The 16289-nt window shown below is 31.9% G+C and overlaps 1 protein-coding gene across 3 annotated transcripts; it reads right to left on the bottom strand.

The window, feature by feature from the left end:
- Window positions 1–12463: 12463 nt before the first annotated feature.
- Window positions 12464–15776, bottom strand: LOC131003841 (ubiquitin-conjugating enzyme E2 22). Of its 3 annotated transcripts, none has more exons than XM_057930395.1 (7): window positions 15449–15776; window positions 14208–14293; window positions 13984–14128; window positions 13833–13910; window positions 13315–13427; window positions 13105–13208; window positions 12464–13011 (listed from the first exon to the last, which is right to left on the bottom strand). In XM_057930395.1, the coding sequence occupies exons 2-7, from the start codon at window positions 14208–14210 to the stop codon at window positions 12672–12674; spliced, it is 783 nt and encodes a 260-aa protein (XP_057786378.1). In that variant the 5' UTR covers window positions 14211–14293; window positions 15449–15776; the 3' UTR covers window positions 12464–12671. The 3 variants fall into 3 exon arrangements, with proteins under 3 accessions (XP_057786378.1, XP_057786384.1, XP_057786392.1); XM_057930401.1 differs by having other exon boundaries at window positions 15284–15456; XM_057930409.1 differs by having other exon boundaries at window positions 15110–15456.
- Window positions 15777–16289: the final 513 nt, after the last annotated feature.

The raw sequence follows: 16289 nt of genomic DNA on the forward strand, positions 1-16289 counted from the left end.
ACGCGTCAAGAATGTATGTTACTCATATCCATATAATTTGAATAACAAAACACTTAAAATTAGAGAAAATTCCACGAAGACATGTTGATAAATGTTGTTACCCGTCTAAAATGTATATACTCGTACTCGTCTCAATTTTGATTAGTTACACAAACTCATTTAATTTTATAAATACAAGTTATTATAAATTTATATATTTATTTCCGTTTATATTTTATATACTCACCTTAATCTAAAATTCAATTAAAATATATTTTTGTACCCATTCATGTCTCAATCTCTTACATCCGCTACTTATATAACATACTCCCTTCGTCCCCCAAATAACTTTTTTATCCATTTTTGAGACACTACTCCACCACTAATAATACCCCATTTATTCTTATTCTTCATCTTTTCACCACTTTCAATACTAATTAAGTATAAGACTATCTTTATCAACAACTCATCTTAACCTAACCTTTTAATAAAATCGAAAAGAGGTACCACTAAAAATTATTTATTTTGAAAACCTTATTTATTTGTCGAACTTAAGAAATACTTCCTCCGACTCACAAAAACATAAACAAAGAGAAATGACACGGGTCTTAAGAAATGTTAGTTGAGAGTTAAAAGTAAGTGGAAAAGGAGTCCCACTTTAAAAAGTATTGTGAGAGTAATGAATTAATTAAGAAAAGATAGTGGTGTGCCATAATGGTTTTTCTGTAAATAAGTGTAAAAAGGAGGGATGAAAAATAAGAGGATAATTTTCAAAAATAGTAATGTTCATGTTTTTGTGAGACGCCCCAAAATGGAAAAACGTTCATGTTTTTGTGAGACGGAGGGAGTAGTATAAATCAAAATACATGTGATATTCTAAATTATTAATGATTTACAATTAGAGTAAAAAGGCTAGAATTCAACTACTCAAAACCCGTATGTATTACTCCCTCCGTCCCACGAATCTTGACACGTTTTCCTTTTTGGGCCGTCCCACGAATCTTGACACGTTTTCATTTCGGGTAATAATTATTACCTTCTCTCTCCTACTTTATCACTTTTATTACTCTCTCTCTCTCCTACTTTATCCATTTTATTATCTTCTCTCTCCTACTTTATCACTTTTATATTTTATTAACTACACATTTAAAACACTAATCTACAACTCTTTAATTTCCGTGCCGAATTCAAACGTGTCAAGATTCGTGGGACGGAGGGAGTATATAAATACACGTACCCGTCATAGACCACTTAAAAGTGATTTTATTATTAATTCTAATCTCAAATACGCGTATTACACTCACTATTTACCCGAACCTATGTGAATTTATAAAAATATAGTATATTGTCACACTAATTGATTATCTGTCACAGTAACAAATCGACATTACAAAGTAAATATTAATATAAATAAATTAAATAACATAATTAAGATTAAAAAAGGTAAAAAAAAATATATATTATGTAGTCATATCGATTAATGTTTGAACCAATTTACAATTTATAAACTTGAACCAATCTCAAATATAATTAAAAAAATTATTTTACAACTCGTTCTCGTCCCGAACTCGTATAATAATACTCACTTATTACCCAAGCTCATTTATAATCGTTTTTCTAATTTAGATTCAAAGTTAAGATTGTGAATATTATTGAAACATAAAAATTGTAACATATGTTTAAAGAAAATTATAATATTAAAAATTATATACTTTTTGAATAGTTATATTGATTTTATTTCACCAAATATTAGAATTCCATGAATCAAATAATTACATGTATATAATATTTTCAAATACAATAAAAATTATACTGTGTAAAAATGAGAGAGACGAGAGAAAAATATTTTATTTAAAACTTCTAGCTTGTACGAATTTCTTTGTTTAAATCTATTATTTACATATATATCAAATTAAAGCTCTTGCCACGATTTTTAATTTGATATGTATATTGAATATTTTTAATTAATTAAAAAAATATTTATAGGAAAAAAAAGAAAGATAAAAATGAGAATAAAAAGAAAAAAGTGAAAAGAAATTAAGAAAATATGATAATAATTATAAAAAAAATTCTATGTTTAGTTTGAGATTTTCCATACTGAAGAGATTTCCATGTTTAAATTTATACTACAAGTTCTAGAATTGCATGGATTTAAAATAAAGATCTGTCATGATGCCACGTAGGACCTAGAATTAAGGGGAGGCCTTGAATCTCAAACTGTATTATATAATGATGATGATATCTGACCTATGACCTAGCTCACATCATCATCATCATCATCATCATCGTTGTCTAGTTATGAATTTGTACAACTCGCTTATATTCTACTGCTTCCAGTATTAGTTAACACTTGATAGATCGCCCTAAAATTAATTAGTAAAATGAAATAACAAATCAAATGTATCGATCATGCATATTGTGACTCTCATAATTAAATATGATGTATAATGAGTGAGCAAATTATCTTTAATTAGTTCTATGTACGATCATCTTCCCTATTTATTGATGATTGTGCATGGAGCATAAATTAGTTTCAACATATGTCATACAAAAGTTACACGCTATAAGTTCAGTTTATATATAGAGAGAAAGTTGTTTAAAAAACATTCCCTATTCTGTTATTTATGAACGCATATTTGTACATATAAAATTCAGCTCTGGGCTGGGATTGCTCATATCTAAGTAGGGGTGGCACAGTACGGTATACCTTATTAAATCGACCATACCTTATACCTTACATTTACCTCCGGTATGGAGAAAATTCATACCTTTACCTTACCTTTACCTACGGTATACCTTAGTTCGGTATACCTTAAGTACGGTATGAAGAATATACAAAACCTTTACCGTACCTTTATTTCGGTATACCTTACCGAATTTCGGTATACCGTACTTTCACGGTATACCGCACTTTAACGGTATACCAAAATAATCGGTATTATCAAAATCGAAAAAATTCAATTGGTATACCGTACTTTATATTCGCATACTTGTATGCATTCATGTAATATATAATAAATTATATAAATGTTATAAGTTACATATAATTTATATGTTAGAAGTAATATTATTTATAATATAATACTAATATTATAACTATGCTATTATATATGTAACTATTATAAGTTAGATGTATAATTTATTGTAAAACAATAATTTTAGTTATATATTATAACTATACTATAATATCAACATAAATAATTTTATTTTATTGTATAACTTATACTATATACTATATTTTATTTGTTTTTGTATCATTTGATGATATTTATAAATTTATAAGTTATATAGTATATACTATACTATATAGATGTTATAAGTTATATGAGATTTATAAGTTAGATGTAATCTAAGTTATAATATAATATCAATATTAATTATAGCTATGTTATTATATACATAGATGTTACACGTCAGATGTATAATTTATTGTAAAACAATAATCTTAGTTATATAATATAGAATATTATATTATAACTGTACAATAATCTTAGTTATATAATATAGAATATTATATTATAACTGTGTTATGATATCAATATAAATAATTCAGTTATATTAAATTATATAACTTACATACTATGTTATATTTTATTCACTTTTATATCATTTGATGATATTTATATTCGCATACTCGTATGCATTCATGTAATATATAGTAAATTATATAGATGTTATCAGTTACATATAATTTATATGTTAGACGTAATATTATTTATAATATAATACTAATATTATAACTATGCTATTATATATGTAACTATTATAAGTTAGATGTATAATCTATTGTAAAACAATAATTTTAGTTATATATTATAACTATACTATAATATCAAAATAAATAATTTTATTTTATTGTATGACTTATACTATATACTATATTTTATTTATTTTTGTATCATTTGATGATATTTATAAATTCATGTACAATTGTATATATTCACATAATATAGATTATATACATCATTTTATAAAATTTATAAATATTTTTAAAAATATAGACATAAAAATAAATATTATATATTTTAAAACTATAGATTTTGATACGATATATACCGCGATTTTCGGTATACCAATATATACGGACAACTGTGGTATATCAGAATAAGGTATTGTACCTTATTACCGGTATATACCGAATATTAAGGTATACCAGAATAAGATATGATACCGCATCACCGGTATATGCAGTAATATTCGGTATACCAGTAATACAGTATCATACCGTATTTTGGTATATACCTTTAATACGGTATTTATTGATTTTTTCGGTATATACCGCGGTATCGGTATACACTGGTATACCCCAGTATTTGGAAAATCCATACCTTTACCTTACCGTAAATCTTCGGTACGGTATCATACCTTACCAAAAAAAAACCGGTATACCTTAAATTCGGTATTTTACGATATTTTACGGTACGGTATGGCCGGTATACCGAATTTTCAGTATATTTTTCCAGCCCTATATCTAAGAATACATTATTATAACAAAAAAAATATTTTATCAGATAAATTAAAATTAAAATTTTTTTACTACTCCCTCCGTCCCGCCGAGCTTGGGGCGATTCTTTTGGGCACGAGAATTAAGAAGTTGTAGATTAGTGTTTTAAGTGTGTAGTATAAAAGTGATAAAGTATGAGAGGAAAGGTAATAAAGTGATAAAGTAGGAGATAGAATGTGATAAAGTGATAAAGTATACGAGAGAGAAGGTAATAAATGGCGCAATTAGTTCTGTAAATTAGTGTTTTAAATTGTCTATTTTTTGCCAAAAAAGAAAATGACTCAAGCTCGGTGGGACAGCCTGAAAAAGAATACGACTCAAGTTCGGTGGGACGGAGGGAGTATCATTTTTCTTATATGGCAATTTTTTTTCTAACCTTTTCATTTCTAAACTACCACACTATAAACACTAGTTCCTCAAAATCCGTGCCGAAAAGAAAGTGATCAAGCTAGGTGGGACGGAGAGAGTAATTAATATTATTTGATAATTTTGGAGGGAGAGGGTTTAGGGTTGGGCTGCTCTACATATAGGTTTTCAATAATACAAAAAATAGTTATTTTTTGCTATATATTTTGGAGCATCCACAAAAATTAGTCTATTTTCATTTTTAGAAATTTTCTATGACATGATGTTCCTTTTTCTCCACTCACAATACAATTAATGATCATTATTAATATTATATTTTAAGTGAGATCCTTTTTTCCACTCATAAAATATTAATTATTTTTATTAAAATTCGTTTTGTCTCCTTCCAGTTAGGATTATTTTTTGTGGACGGAGAGATTAATAAATGTGAAGTTGACTTTTTTAAGAATAAGAGTCAATATACATAATTATCCATGTATTCATCAAGATAAAAAAATAAAAAATAGTAATTAATTTTCGTGTAAGATTTAATTATTGTCCTTATCTTATTGAATAAATTATATAGGGCTACAAACGAGTTGAGCTGAGTCAATACTAGCTGGCACGAGCTCAATTCGTTTGAACATTTAGGTGTTCGAGATTGATTCAAGCTTCTGTCTTATTGATTCAACTCTTCTCGCCATACGATTATTGATCTCGACTAGTATGGTGCCTAGATATGTATGCTATTTGTTGTTATTTTCATTTATTTAGTTAAATAGTTAGATTCTATATATAAGTTTTTAGGATTCTAAACAAAGTGCCAGATATATATCAAATAGATTTGGATAATATAATGTAACTAATTTTATAGTATTTTATTATAGTATTAAAATATATTTTTATAATATTTTAATATCTAATGAATTAATATATTCTTCTAAATAGATAAATTAACATATATTATATTCTTTTAAATATATAATACTATATAATTTACATAATTATCCTTAAAGTTAAATACTCCCACCGTCCCAATAAATATGGCCATCTTTCCTCTTTGGTTTGTCCTACTAAAAGTGGCCACTTCCTTAAATAGTAAAAATTAGGGCTTCATTAAGCAATTAATGAAGCTGTTAATCTATTCTTAAAATAATCCTACAATTTACTTATTCCTACCTAACCCTAGCTAAATCATTTCACCTCTCACACTCTCTCTCTCATCCGCCGCTGAGTTTCTTTCTCTCATCCGCTGCTCTCACTATGAACTCCAAACGAGTCTCCGGCCGTTTGCCGTGGAGGTTTGAAACCGTTGTTGGTGATTTTTAGATTTTGAAGGGCTTAGATGTTGTGCAGCAGTCCCCTTATTTATAGATTAAGTTAGACAGCCTTTTGATGTTTTCAAGATTGTAAAAACTGGCGCCCAATTTTGGGTTTTCATTTCAATGAAGAATTTGGAATCTGCCGCCTTTTGCCCACTATTCAATTTTTTAATTTTAGTGTTTCTTATTTTAATGGTTGTTGCAGATTTTAATGGTATATTTATGTGTGTCCAAAGTGTACAGATTTAAGAACTCCATCTCTAATTGTTCGAAAATTTTACTGTTCAAAATTAATTAAAATTCCAGATTAAATTTTACTGTTAATTTAAATTAATTAAATTTTTAATCTCAATTTTAAAATTAAATTAAAGTTAGAAATATAAAAAGATGAAAAAGGTTGTTATAAGTAATTAACTCACTAATAAAGTCATTAAAAGAGTGGACCACACATGATTAAAGCTTAACCATCACTTTCTTAATCTCCGTGCTGAAAAGAAAGTGGCCACATTTATTGGGACGGAGAGAGTATGCAATAGGAATATAAGATTATCCACAACGGTGACCTTTCTCTGAGGTCACCCATATAAGACCAAAAAAATGTTAAAAGTTATAAAATTGTATGACCTAGGTGCCAAACACCATAAGTCACCATGTCATCTTTTTTCTTTTTTCTTTTTTTGAGAACATGTCATCTTTTTTCTATATTTTGTAGTACTTGGCATTTTTCAGTTCGCGTATAACAATTTTATCTTAAAACACATTTTTTATTATTGTAAAATTAAAAATTGTCCACAAAAATAAAAATAATAAAAAATAGCCAATTTTTGAACAAAAAGACGGAAATACCCCTCCCCTGAAAATAAAAATTTCTCTCAATCTGTCCGGTACTCTCTCTCTTCTTCTCCCCCCTCTCTCTCTCTCTCCACTCTCTCTTCTCTCTCAGCTCTCTGTCGCCCCGGCGCCGCCCTCTGATTCTCGGCGAGCAGCGGTTACAAGGCTGCCACCACCGCGATTCTCAGCCGCCTGAGGCCGAGCAGTTCATCGCCGGAAAAAATGGCCTCTTTTACCAATCTATCTCCTTCTCATGCTCGATCTCCAGTTCAGATCTAAGCTCCACTAGCCCTTCCACGCAGCGACAGAGCTGGCCCGCCACCGGGTCACGCCGCCCTCCACCACCTTCGCCCGGTTCCGCCCCCACGAGCAGAGCTCTGATACAAGCTTCAACGCCGACTTCTTCGCCGGAAAAAATGGATCCTCTCTTACATACTGAGATTTGAGCGAAATAGAAGTTGATCTACTGAGATTTGGGCGAATTGGTGATTTTAGTGAGAAGTTTTGTTGATTTGATGGATCCTCTTACTATTGTAGGAATTCAATATCGAGAAGCTGCAGTTGGTGGAGGCTGAGAAGAAGAAGATCAAACAGGAATACGAGCGCAAGGAGAAACAAGTTCAAGTGCGCAAGAAGATCTAAGATTTTATGGTTTCATTTGAATTAATCGATGTATAGAAAGCACGCAGATGCCCGCATGAACCCTGCAGCTAGCTAGAAAGCTTAGCTTTTTCATTCACGAGAGACTTTGGAAATCGGATAATTAATCATAGTTGGTAATGATTTTTGGATGCAGATAAGTGAAATTGTTTAGTTAATTTGTTTGATTTTTTAAATGATTTTTCCATACTATAAAGGAAGCGTATTTACATTGATATGATGATGTTAATGTGTTGGTTTTCTGAATGACTCTTATTTATTGGCAATTTCTTGAATTCACGACTAAATGTATCAATTCACATTTTAATATTTTTGAATTCACAACTTGATGTTCTTAAATTCACAATCAGATCTATAAATTCACAACTTAATGTTCTTGAATTCACGATCACATCTATAAATTCACAATCAGATTTATGAATTCACAACTAAAACTCGAAATCACAACCAAAATAAATTCTAGTTTTAGTTGTGAATTCAAACTTTAAAAACTCAAATTCACAACTACTTGAATTTACAACTAAAATAAATTTTGGTTGTGAATTAAATTCTAGTTGTTAATTCTACTGGTTGTGAATTCACAACAAAAAAATTCTGATTGTGAATTAAATTTTGGTTGTGAATTCACAACTAAAAAATTATGGCTGTGAATTCACAAACAAAAAATTTTGGTTGTGAATTCGACTGGTTGTAAATTGTGAATTCACAACCAGTGTGAATTCACAACCAACAAATTTTGGTTGTGAATTCACACTAATTGTGAATTGCGGGATTTTTTAAAGGGGTGATGTTTAAAGGGTAAAATGAAATGGACATTTTTTAATTTTTAATGTAAAGGGTATTTTGGTAACACTGGTCATTTTTTAATATTTTTATATTAGTGGACAATTTTTAATTTTACAATATGAAAGTGGCCATTTTAAAAATTCACTCTTTTATTATATATAGTTCTTTATAAAATTTTATAAGAATTATATTAAACTTCTTATTGATTTTTTGACTTTAGGTAGAGCCTAGCTAATTTTGTTAGAGCATCTCCAGTGAAAAAGACTATAAGGTTCTAATGCATTGGCTCTAAGAAAGGTTCTAATTTCTCCATTTTCATTTTATTCCATTTTTCAATTTTCAATTCCAACAGTTCCTTAAAATTAAATTTAAACCCTACATTAAGTAAAATAAAAATTACAATAATTAAAATTAAAATTACAATAATTAAAATCTAGACTAAATCAATCATCGACGTTTATGACTTCTCTGAGCATATTGTTGTGCAATGCCAACGGCCCAACTGTGCTTCTGACATCTTTGAAGTGTCTGCATTTAGAATTTTCAAATCAACAATATCTATTTTCACATCGACAACTTTATTTTTAGCATTGGCGGCTACCTAGTGGGAGGTGCTAAAGAGCTCGATTCGTCTGATGACGCGTTCTAGTGCGTTGTAGTATTGAGCTTTATCCTCACTCGTTGAGAACTTTACCTTTTTCCCATTGCCTTCGTCGCGCTTGGCCGCTTTCTGGCCTTGGGGCCTCTCCCTAGTCATTTTGTTTTTATTTTTTTCATTGTTTTTCAAGTGTAATTTTTCAGTCCAAGTGTCATTTTTTTGTCCATAAAGTCATTTCCGACGACCACAGTGTCATTTCCGTTGGCCACGTAGGATTTAATTTGGGGAAAACCGATGATCAGACCTAAATGAGAAAGAAAGAAAAAAACAAAAGATTATGGATCTTGAGAAGAAAAAAAAGTGCAATTCACGAATTCAATAAAACGTTTTGAATTTCACAAAATTTCCTATACACTCGGGTCGTACCAGACCCGGATCTGACTCAAATGGACTATCCTACCCGAATGTCAAGTGTTAGTGTCATTTTGATATAGTATTAGTGTCATTTCAATATAGTGTTAGTGTCATTTTACACGTAGTGTTAGTGTCATTTCAATATAATGTTAGTGTCATTTTCAAAATAGTATCATTTGTAAAACAAAATAGTGTTAGTGTTATTTTCGAAATAGTGTCATTTGTAAACAAAATTGAGTTAGTGTCATTCCAAGATCGTGTTAGTGTTAGTGTCATTTCAAGAAAAAAATAGGTCAGAATAGTCTAACTGGGTCAGGATCCGGGTCGAGTACAACACAAGTGTACGGTACGTCCGGATGTACAGGAGACTACCTCTTTGAATTTACAAGCAATTAACCCTTCATTTTATTCCATTTAGAGATCTAATATGGTGAATAGCCAAAATTTTTAGTATTATCTTGTCTATAAGCCTCATCCCATTTCAATACTTCATCCGTCCCACTACAAATATCTCATTTCCTTTTTTGGCAATACACTCTCTCTCTATACTTAATATTTAAACAATTTTGATCAACCCACTTTATCTACTTTATATACATTTCTTAATCTCTGTGCCCAAAAGAAAGGAGACATTTAGAGCAGGACGGAGGAAGTATTTTTTTTTTATGATAAATGGGATGACGTTATATTTGGTCGATCAGTGTGTCTAGCATATCATTATTGATGGCCACGTTAGATTAAAATTGGGAAAAATCGACGACCGGTCTAAAATTGAATATATATATATATAGAGGTGGCCAAAAAAACCGGAACCGGGAACCGAACCGGAAAACCAGACCGTCCGGGACAGTTCTGGAACCGGAACCGTGATACAAGGTTCCAAACCGGAACCGAAACCGTGCTCGGCCGGTTCGATTACGGTTCCGATTTCTCAAACCGCCGGTTCCCGGTTCCGAACCGGAACCGGAACCGGAACCGGGAACCGGGAACCGTGCCAGAACCGCCTTGGAACCGTGAATCGAAGGTTCCACGGTTAGAACCGGGAACCGTGGAACCGTGCCTAGAACCGCCTTTTAATTTTAGTTATTTGGTTAAATAATTATTGTCGTAAGAAAAAAATAACAATTGATATGAATAAATGTAATATTTTTAGAAAAGATGAAATAATTGGAAAAAAAATATATATAAAAAATGTGAAAATAAAAAATTAACGAAAAAATAAAGAAAATAAAGAAAATCATTTACTAAAATAAAATAAAGAAAATATTTGGTCAAATAATTATTGTCGTAAGAAAATTCTTTACTATTAATATGATGAAAGGTAATCTATAAAAAATATTACTACAATTTTTCATATTGATAGTGTCACCAAAGGTAAGACGAAGGTAAGAGAACTACGTAGACTTTGATTCCTTCGGGATACGTAGGCAACTCAATTATAACTTAAATGTTATAATTAAGCTCAAGTTCTATTTCCTTTATTTCTTTTTTTCCCCAATTAAAAGTTGTAAACTAAATTGTCTTAATTTTATTTTAGCATTCAAATATTGTAATTTGTAAATTTTATTTACAAGAGTTGTAAGGTATAACTTTGAATTATAAGTTCAATTTAGAAAAGAATGTATATGAACTTTATATTTTCTTGTGTCATTTATTTTATTAAAGCAAATTTCATTAAATTTTACACAACAATACATAAAATAATAAAAATTACATTAAAAAAAAACGGACGGTTCTAACGGTTCGAACCGGAACCGGCGGTTCGGAACCGGAACCGCCGGTTCACGGTTTGGAACCGAAACCGTGAGGGTTATTTTTCGGTTTGGTTCCGGTTCCAGTTTTTGGAACCGGGAACCGGCGGTTCCGGTTCCGGTTCGAACCGGGAACCGAACCGTGGCCACCTCTATACAGAGCCGGCCCTTTCATTAGGCCGAAGGGGCAATGGCCTAGGGCCCCCAAATTTTAGGGGCCCCAAAAAATGTAAAGCCCAATATTATTATTGACCCAATTAAAAAAAAAATTATGTTTCCTACTTTTCCTAAGCCCAAAATAAACGTCACTAATCTCTCTCTCTTAATTCTTTTTTCTTTTCCCAATTCCCAGCAAGTTAATAATGTCTCTGATCTCTCTCTCTCTTAATTCATTTTTCTCTTCCAATTCCTAATTCTTTTTTCTTTCCCAATTCCCAGCAAGTTAATGTCCCTGATCTCTCTCTCTCTCTCTCTTAATTCTTTTTTCTCTTCCAATTCCCAACAAACTAACGTCTCTCTCTCATTTCTTTTTTTCCCCAATGTCTCACTCTCTCTGAATTGATAGAAGACTGAGTGCTCTGCTCTCTCTCAAGACTCTCATTCTCTCTCTCATTCTAACTCTATCTTATTCTTAATTCTCTCTATTTGCTTGTGAATTTCAATTTGATTATCTCATTATCTGCTCAAAATGCTAGGAGATCTAAATTTGTTTCTATAATTATTTGATCATTGTTTTCTAATTTATTGCACTTTATAGTTAATGTTACACGATGCTACAACTTCTAGAACCTTCATCTTTTAAGGGGCCCCTTTTTTCCTTTTCGCCTAGGGCCCCCGGAATGTCAGGGCCGGCCCTGCCTCTATATATATATATTCCCCCGTCGTCCAAAAAACTTCTTATCTTTCTTTTTTAAGTTGTCCTCCAAATAATTTTCTATTTATTTTTTTGACACTATCCCACCACTAATAACATCTCATTTATTAATTTTCATCTTTTTACCACTCTCAATACTCTTAAATGCCATTCCAAAACATTTTGAATATACAAGTAATAATTAACAAATACCAAAATATAGTCAAAAGGTGGCTATGGAGTTCATAAGTGTATATAGTCTATTAAGTTTGGCTAATTTTATCTCCAAAAGTCAGCTCAATTGAATTTTTTTTCTCAAATCACTTAATCATTCGTTGAACCAGACAAGTTCTTCTATAATCTTCATTTTGTAGGTTTAATATAAAACATATATTACCATCATCCTTGGGGCATAAATCGTAGGTAAATAAACCACGAGTATTTAATTATATTTCACCAAATGTAGCATTTATATATACCCTACTTTTCAAACTATCAAGAAAGCAAAGGAAAGGGCATATAGAAAAGGAACAAGGAGTTATATTATCCAAAGCTCCCATCTAAATATAGTACAAGAGAACAAATTGATAAACAAAAGTGAAAAGACACAAGAAGTCGATACGATGTTTCATAATCTCTTCAAGCTTTTCTTCCTAGCATCTATCTTCTTCTTGTCCACCGGAACCTTCGCCAGTGCGGCCTCCTTCTTCAGCGTCGTCGGAGCTGCTTTCGATCCACTCACTCCTATCTCAGCCGACGACGGCATTCCTGCTGACAGATCTTGCCCGTTCTCTGGTTTGGGGGCCAACGGTGAGGGCAACGGGGGAGCACCACCGGATATGGCAATCTTTTGATCGGCACACTTTGCCGAGGCATTAGTCTGGTCCACGTTCAACGCATCCGGCTCGGAAATTGCTCCAGATTTCAGCTTCGGCTTCGGCTTCATACCATGTATTCCAGTGAAAATCCTGATGTTTTAGGCATTTTCATCATCATCTTCACACAGGTTTTTACATTTATTATAAAAAGTGTGCATAAATTTCAACAACGGGGTAGCTCACCTCGCGTGTCTGGCATACTCATCGTAATTTTCTAGCAGCATCTTGCCAGCCTGCTCGTTCAGAGCCGACTCTGGAAATGGTTCGATCAGCAAGCATCTGATCACCTGTTCAATCACACGAACCCCGAATGAGAAACATAAGCAAACAAGTGCCTTTCCTGGGCTATTACCAAATCCTTGAGATATACGTAGAAAACCCAACAGGACTTACAGTCAAAACATGCCGTAAGCCAAGAGTTGGATTCCAGTCTCGCTTCAATGCATTAACACAGATCTCACCATTGGATGCAATATTAGGATGAAAAATCTTGGTCATGAAATAGCCTGACAGTAAGATAATAGCTTAAAATAGTTACAATCATCGCATTCATGCATGTTGTAACAATTATTGACCCAAAACTAAATCAAACCAAAAAAGCAGCATCAGAGGGAAAATTTTCAGCACAAAAACAGTTATGAACAAGAAGCAGTCGTCAAAAGGATTTATTATGGAAGTATGAGAATAACAGTAGGAGCATCAAAAGATGTTTGATTCTTCGTTCATGTGTAATAATATATTAAGCAAGAAAATGAAAATAAGTTATGCAATTGGAAATATTCATCCAAATAGGAGCATCAAAAGATGTTTGATTCTTCGTTCATGTGTAATAATATATTAAGCAAGAAAATGAAAATAAGTTATGCAATTGGAAATATTCATCCAAATAGGCTAAGTGTTGGATCACAAACCTTTTGGAGGAGAGTGTGGGAAGTCCTGTGACAATATCAACCTCATCCGGAAAACGCCATTCTCATACGGCGTCCCAGCTGCAAGGTTACACATAATCAATCACAAAAGTCTTGACGTCAGTTTGAAAAAGCTAAAGTTTGAAATAGGTACCCGGGCCTTCAATATCAGCAAATATAACTGAAAAGTTGTCATCATTTACGCCAACTTTAATGCCTTCTGGAGGGGTTTCATCGAGATTCTTAAGTTCTTTCGCGAGTTGTTTTATGACATTTGGAGGAAGGTTCTCATTTGTTGCCTGCAGGAAGGTTCTTTTGACTCAGATACCCTATTAACCTAGGCATTATTTGTCAACACAAACATCAAGAGAATATTACCATCGCAGATTGCGTGAGAGTGTAAAATGTGTACTCTCAGCAGCTGCTTTGCGAAACTACCGCGTGATACAATCCCAAACAGGATCCTATAAAGACAACAAAATTAGCCTCTTAGATCACTTGGAATGGCATGGGTATTATTCTCGCATTTTATATAGATTCACAAAGTATGTACAGAATACAAAAACATTGGAAATGTATATTCTGGCAAATGAATGCAACTTCAGGAAATGCATAAAGTTCCTGGATTTTTTAAGCTAGCGCACGGCACATTGACTAAATTTCTGACAAGTAATATGCATTTTCATCAATAAACAAGTTTCAATTTCCAAAGCAGTGCATAAAATAGGACAATTCAGTTGAATTCTAGGTCATCATTCAACTCACAAAACTTAATGTGATTGCGGCAGTTCAGTTTGAATCTTGACATAACCCTCAGGGATACAAGTTTCTAATGATTTTCTTAGCAGAAATCACAATTGCTTGAAACGTGATATCGAAGAAATTTAGAGAAATCGGATTATGTCATCTCCCCATTTTGAAATCTAACCCCAAACTACCACCAAAGCTCATAAATCTGATATTCTCATACCTTCTCTCCTAAATTATCCACTGCAAAAATTTAGTAATCAACCTAATGATATTCTACACAAGTCACCATAAACCAATTAAGTGGACGGAAAAATTACATGACCAATTTAGACAGAAAAATAGTCAAAATAGTACCCCCAGAAAGGCTGTTGTCTAATGACCTTGCGCCTAAAATATTCTCTAACATACAAATTTCAGTCATTTAACTTTCTGAGTGGGTGAATTACACAATTCTATCATAAAAACAAGGAGAAATTTGGCTTTGCAAGTAAAGATCGAGCTGAAAATTTCGGTATCTCTGAAGCATTAACCTCGCAACAAAGCAAAGCACTTTACACATGAGAACACTAAAAAGGCCACGTTTTTCGGATCGGATTCACAGGAAGCAAAGTATAAACCCTAAAATTGAATCGCTCAAGAAGCCACCTAAAATAATCAAGAATAAATAGGGAAATTCACAACGAGGAAATAAAATCGAGGATAACCCCCAAAACAAAATCTTGACAGAAAATCGGGAAGCCCAATTCCGATATGATCTCAATTAGCCCCAAAATACATTGATAACACAAGAATCCAAGAACTCCAAACACCAGAAAAATGCAGTACTTAAATGGAGGGTTGAAAGAAAATCCAGAAGGAAAAAAGAATACCTTGGACCAAAAGAGGGAGAGAGACTAAATGGGAAATGGCATTAGAGTGATAAGAGAAAGAGGGAATGAGGGCGTGCGAATTTCTCTATGCTTTCGCTTTCTTTGGTAGACAGATATATTATCAGACTTCGCAAATGCCACAAAAGGATTTCAGATAGCGATCGATCTTCCCTTGTATGTGATTGAGGAATTGATTTTTAGCAAGGCAGAGAGAGAGAGAAAGTGAGTATTACGTATAGATTTGATATATACTCGCCGATATAAGGGGTAGGGATTAGGAATGGGTGAATTTATATCGGCACACCAAAATGTGCTGTCGCCACTATTTAGATTGTACCGTTACAATACAGCCCAGTAGCCCACGATACAGCTGCAGCCTTACAAATTTTGCATTTCGACTTTCTCTAATGATTTTGTGCCGGGAATCAAAATTAAGGAATAATTTTTACTACATTAAAATTAACTATACTTTAAATCGCCTAATTTAAAATTTTGGGCAAATCATAATCTTTGGCTAGGAATGCATGAATGTCATAGCGTTTGAGACTTGACAAATCTATGCCTAAGTATTATACAATTAATCTATCTACGACATGACTGCCCATACACTAGTTAAATATATAAAAAAAAATATTTAATTTATTTTTTAAAATAAAAAAGGATTTCATTATTTTTCTATATTGTCTACATTGTAGCTATTTTTTATATTTTTTTTGAAATTTTTTGTTTTTATTTTTTAAAATAAAAATAACTATAATGTGAAGTTGTGAACAAATATAGTAAAATAATAAAATCTTTTTTTTATTAAAAAAATAAATGAAATAAAAAAATTATGTTGAAC

This window comes from Salvia miltiorrhiza, chromosome 1 (assembly GCF_028751815.1).
Source record: "Salvia miltiorrhiza cultivar Shanhuang (shh) chromosome 1, IMPLAD_Smil_shh, whole genome shotgun sequence".
Lineage (NCBI taxonomy): Eukaryota > Viridiplantae > Streptophyta > Magnoliopsida > Lamiales > Lamiaceae > Salvia > Salvia miltiorrhiza.